The sequence below is a fragment of the Terrapene carolina genome, unplaced genomic scaffold (assembly GCF_002925995.2).
Source record: "Terrapene carolina triunguis isolate 2854851 unplaced genomic scaffold, T_m_triunguis-2.0 Scaffold132, whole genome shotgun sequence".
Taxonomy (NCBI): domain Eukaryota; kingdom Metazoa; phylum Chordata; order Testudines; family Emydidae; genus Terrapene; species Terrapene triunguis.
In genome coordinates, this window is record NW_020664483.1 from 10,419,741 (window position 1) to 10,425,740 (window position 6,000).

At 48.0% G+C, this 6,000-nt stretch overlaps 1 protein-coding gene across 1 annotated transcript in view; it reads left to right on the forward strand.

Moving 5' to 3' along the window:
• SPTLC3 (serine palmitoyltransferase long chain base subunit 3) overlaps positions 1-6,000 on the forward strand; it is a 125,174-nt gene that overhangs the window by 115,171 nt on the left and 4,003 nt on the right. The window contains exon 10 of the mRNA XM_026653225.1: positions 5,178-5,313. Within this exon, the coding sequence (XP_026509010.1) occupies positions 5,178-5,313 (136 nt within the window). The remainder of the gene's footprint in view (positions 1-5,177; positions 5,314-6,000) is intronic.

The following is a 6,000-nucleotide window of genomic DNA, read 5'->3' on the forward strand; positions in this document are numbered from 1 at the left end:
AATATCCTGGGACCGACATGGCTACCACAACACTGCATACAACAAAGGAACTCATGGACACAACTTGTTTACACATACCAGAAGCTGTTACTGAAAGTCCTTCATGCAGTGCTATTGAGGAAACGTGGGTTGCGAGACGAGGCCCTGTCATGCAGTATAGGCTGTTTAAGATGTAGGCGGTAAAACATGGGCAATTCTTACAGTGGAAAAGGATTAAGGGCTAGACTGTGGCATTAAGCCACTGGTCTCTGTTGAGTGTGATACGGAGATGCACTGCCCCATGGGGCGCACCGGAAGGATTGTACCTTATCACACAGCTACACCATTCACTTGATGGTACAGACTGCTCCTCCCAGTCAGCTCCATGGCCTTGTCTCCTCCCTGCCTCCTTTAAGGTGGATCATGCACCTGGGACAAAATGGAAGGAGCATTCTCTATGCTCCCAGTGACTGCAGTACTCCCTGGCCCTTGCACAACTCATCCTTCTTCTCTCCCTCTGTGCAAGAACCAAGGACAATCTGATCCTTATGCTGGAGTGCCTCATGGACCAGTACTACTATATGTTGGTGTTGGTCCTGCTTTGAGCGGGGGATTGGACTAGATGGCCTCCTGAGGTCTCTCTTCCAACCCTAATATTCTATGATTCTATGTGGTCTTCACTCAACTTCCCAGTCAAAATTAGCGAGAGTTGTGAGAAGTCCCAGAGCTTCTGACAATGGCAGGTGAAAATCAGAACAGACAAGTGGAAAGCAGTGCACAGGATGAAATAAGCCGCTCCCACACACTGGGCGTTACCTTTCCAGAAAACATCAAGGCAACACGTCGGGGGGGGGGAGGTATGGAGGGTCAAGTGCTCCCCCAGATTGGCCTGCTGGGGGCAGGGAAGGAGAGGAGCTCTGTCCTCTCTCCCTGCACCTTCCCCCGGCACATTCGCTGCTCTCTCTGGCAGCCGGGCGGGGAGTGGGATGGAACCACTTCTGCCTGAGAGAGCCTGGCTGGGAGGCAGTGGCAGCCAGGCTGCCGGGGACAGGGGCCCAGCATGCCATGGGGGGAAGGAGGCTCCAGCTCACTCAGCCCCTGTCCCGGGCAGCAGGGCCCGGGGGGGTGGGGGGTTGCCTGCTGCCATCCCAGCTGCAGGGGACAGGGGCCAAGCAAGCCAGAAACATGCCAGGGGGGCATGACTGGTATTTACGGAATAAAGCACATGGATACTTTTACAATGGTATTATACATCTTGGAACATGGTATCATGCCATCTCCTCAATTACTGGAATCACCAGAAGGAAAGTAGCAACTGGAAAGATCAGAGGTATTAGAAGAAGATGCGTAAAGGAGAGTGTAAAAAGACAGGGATTATTTAGTTTGGAAAGAATAAAAATGAGACCGAGAGCATATGGTGGAGGTCTGTAAAACAATGAGCAGCATAGTATAGTGAAGGTGAATGACCTCCTGAGGTCCCTTCCAACCCTGATATTCTATGATTCTAAACACTCCTATTTACCCCTTTCCCATACCACAAAAACAAATGGACACTCTCAGTCGGAAGGCAACAAATTTTAGAACAGATACAAGGAAATACTTTCGAATTCAGCATATAATTATTTCGTAATAATCAATGCTACAGGACATGACTGGGACAAATACAATGATATGAATTGGAAGAGCATCTGTTACACTACCTAGCATTAAAAAAATGACAAGGTCTATCAGTTCTCTTGCTTCAGGGTGTAAACTGATCATCAGCTGGGGATTCTACTTTCCAAATTAATGTGGGTAATATACATAATGTTATGACTTGTATAGCTATTCTAGAATTGGATGGAACTGCTTATATACATCCTTAGTGTAACTACACATGCATTACATGTTGTATGCGTTTGATCTATTCGCAAGGTTGACAGCGGGGGAAAGAACAATTTATTTAAAAATACATTCAACTTAGGCTGCCATCAAAACAATAGGAGTAGAAAATCATTTTTAATAGACTGTAATATGTGAGATTAAATAAAAGCAACTGTGTAAAATTTCAAATGTCTGAATGAATTTCAAGACACTTGTTTGACCTGTATTGCTGTTTTCTGTTCAACACTGATACAAGTAAAAGTGCTTTCCAAAGCAACTAAAAACGTTATATGAATGCAATTTCTTGTCATGCAGACATCCCTGGATGTCACTTAGTAAGAAAATTAATACATCTGAAATATTCTTGAAGTGTCTTTAATCATTTCACATGATCTACAATGATCAAAAGTCATCCTTGAACTCTGATAATATCTGATAGGCCGAATTCTTGACTTCGCTTATGTAACTGTCTTGGGCAGCCAACTCCTGGTCCTGTCACTCTCTTCTCTCCCAGTGGAGCACAGAGGACAGGCTCTGTTTGTTGTAGCTTATGTTGCTTTCTCCTGTGGCTTGAGGGTGGGAGAATGCTGTTGAGCTCATCTGGCCTCCCAGCCTGCCCCTTCCAAACTAGTGATCAGCTGCCTGCCGTGAGTTGAGAGAAAGGAGGAAGCGTGCCATGGAACTGGCTCTTTCTCTTTTGAGCTTCCCTGGAGCAATTTACAGAAGCAGATGGCCCTGACCTTGCCATGGGACATTGTTGAGGCCAAGAAGTTAATAAGATCCAAAAATGTATTAGATATTTATATGGATATCAGCAATATCCAGAATTATCATAATTACTAGCAGCAAAACGTAGAAGGGATATTAAAGCTTGGGCATAAGGGCTTAAAGCAATCCCTAACTATTAGAGACCAGGCTGATACCCTACGTGGGGGGCAGATTACCCCACATCTGTCTACTGCAGGGTTCTTACAACTTCCTCCACCGCAGTGGTTCCCAACCTTTTCTCTGCCATGGCACACCTTGAGCTCCAGGGGCTCTTCCCCCTCTCCCCGCCCCAGCTGCGGGAGGGAAGAGGAAGGGGCAAAGGAGCCAACCCGTCGCTCACACAGGAACGGAGTGGGGAAGAGAGGGCGATTGAGCTCTGATTGGTTGCTCCCAGGGCCAGTGCTACAATTAAGGCAAACTAGGCGGTTGCCTAGGGCGCCAAGATTTGGGGGTGCCAAAAAGCGGTGCCCCCAATTTTTTTTTACAGCGTTCCTACACCCCCTCCCCGAGTGCGCGGTTGCTGCTCCACTTCTCCCGCCTCCCAGGCTTGCGGCGCCAATCAGCTGTTTGGCGCCACAAGCCTGGGAGGGGAGGAGATTTAGAGTGGGGGCGGCGTGCTAGGGGAGGAGGCGGAGCAGAGGTGAGCTGGGGTGGGGAGCTGCTGCGGGGGGGGTGCCTCAGGGCGGGGAGGGCGCCTCAGGGCGGAGGGATGGCATGGAGCTGCCGCAGGGCTGGGGGGGGGCGCAAGGTGGAAGTTTCGCCTAGGGCGCAAAACTTCCTTGCACCGGCCCTGGTTGCTCCACCCCAGAGGAGGCGGGGCAGTGAGAGAGATGGCTAATTAGAAGGCAGCTTTCTCCCCTCTTGTCCTCACACGTAGCTTTTCAAAAAAACCCGCGCCACCCCTCTTCGGACCTGATGGCAGAATGGTGCTGGACACTGTCCGAGATGGGACACTGGACTAGATGGACCTTTGGGCTCTAATCCAGTCTGGCAGTTCCTGTGTTCCTCTGAACTATTAACCACTGCCCGAGACTTTATGTAATGCTTTCATGTTACACTCTTGTAGGTAGTTTGATAACAGGTATTCCTTTCCCCTTTTTGTTTACGGTGCATGTGGAACTGCATTTGTATGGGACTCGTTTGCCTTTTTCCAAAGTAAAGATTTTGAAGGATTTTTTTTAAAAATGGTTTCCCCTTCCCTATCTCTGTATTTTCTATTGCAAAACATTTTTATTTGGCTCGTCTTATAAATATGTACGCTTAATCATAGGCGCCGGAGCACCCATGGGGAAAAAATGGTGGGTGCTGAGCACCCACCAGCAGCCCCCTATCAGCTCCCCCAGCCTGCCAGTGTTTGCCACCTGCCGGCAGGCCCTGCTGATCAGTGCCTCCCCCTCCCTCCCCACACCTCCCACATGCCACAGTCAGCTGTTTTGCAGCATGCAGGAGGCTTTGGGAGGGAGGGGGAGGAGCGAGGGCGTGGCGCGCTGGGGGAGGGGAAGAAGTGGAGTGGGGGAGGGGCCTTAGAGGAAGGGGTGGGGCGGGACCTGGGGCAGAGCGAGGGGTTAGGCACCCCCTGCCACATTAGAAAGTCTGTGCCTGTGCACTTAATTGTGAGGTGGGTGAGAAGAAGACCTCAAGATGCATGTGTGGAAAAAATGGTTACCTCAGCATTGTTTTCAAAAGAATGGTGGGCGCAATATTTTAGCCAGAAATGTTTCACTAGCTCTAGGCTAGCAAGGGAGGGTGATAGAGGCGTAGGAAGTGAGCAGCCTCTGCCTATGGACACATCTCTGTCTTCCAGAAGGGATGGTACTCAAATGCAGTAAGATGAATTCTGCTTTCGTTCTTCCATGGCTACTAGTGTCACTTCTGTTCTTGGCCAGCTCATGTGTACAGGTGCAAACCCATGAGAACCTGAACCTGGTCTCTGAATTTGCAGTGCGATTCGGACATGGGACATGTGGAATCGGGTTTCCTTGAACAAGAGCCTGTGAAAATAGGTTATGATTGAAAAATCTCTGCAACTATTTTGAATTGAATTTGCACATCTTGCCAGCACAAGGATATAGCAGGAAATTTTTAATCAGGGAAGAACAATCATAGAATTGGATGGATGTATACCAGATACTGTCATACCAGACCACCCCTGCTACCATTGAGTATATTTCATCCAGCATGTCCTTTTAAACTATATTATGCACTATAATCTATGTCCAGCGAGACAGAGAGAGAATACTCCTGGCTTTAGGCGTTTGTGTTTGAATACGTTAGGTTTGAGTTTCATTTCATGCCAATGTTGGTCAGGCATAATTCAGCAGAAATCAGTGGAGTTGCACTGTTGTTACATAAATTCAGTATGTGCCTCTGTATTTATGTGGCTTGAACAGCTGGACTCACTAAATATTTTTCTTGTGGCTCCAATAGCTACGTAAAGATCTCATGGATAGCTAAATGGTTCTGAAACTTACACGTCCCTGTTTTGTTTGTTTGGTTGTTTGTTTTTCCTGGAGAGAAGCCCCATTGGGATCTGTGCCCTGACTGATTTCATGACTGTCTCATTTCAGGGCTTCAGAGAGTGCGCCAGCTAGGAGAAAACACAAGATACTTCCGGCGGAGACTGCACGAAATGGGTTTCATTGTATATGGAAATGATGATTCCCCTGTCGTCCCCTTGCTCCTTTATATGCCTGGTAAAATAGGGTAAGTACTGAAATGTGCCTGGTAGGCAAACAAACTACACTAACATTATATGGAGGGTACGTTTTAAACTATTCAATCTGGCTACTTGCTGTAGATGTTGCAAGGGAGAAATTTCTTCCTTTCAGTGAACTTGCCATAGGTAGCTTTAAATTGAATCCTGGCCTTAATTTGGAGCCAGCTTCTCCGTACACTAAATGAGTGTATAGAATTTTTAAAAAATCAAAACTCTTCTTTCTCTTTCTATTGATGTTTTGCAAAAATAATAATAATTTTAAAAGCTGCGCATTGTCTAATTATTTTGAAGGTATTTCACTGTTCTCCATCTAAGATATGACATGTCTTAGACTGACATACATTTCACCATTTGACGGTATGTGATGATATCTCTTGATTGACTTATGTCTTGATTGACTATTACCTTCTCAACGAAGGCCCAGAGCGTAGGGAGTTGGAGTCTTTGCAAAAGTAGCTCTCAGGCAGGGCCGGCTCTAGGCACCAGCAAAACAAGCTGGTGCTTGGGGCAGCACATTTTTAGGGGCGGCATGGCTGGCGCCAGAATGCCGCCCCTAAAAATGTGTCCCGGCCGCCCTAGCTCACCTCCGCTGCTGCCGCTCGCGCGCCGCTGCTCGCCCTCCCTCCCAGGCTCTCAAACCTGGGAGGGAGGGGGAGATCCCGAGCGGCCGCGGC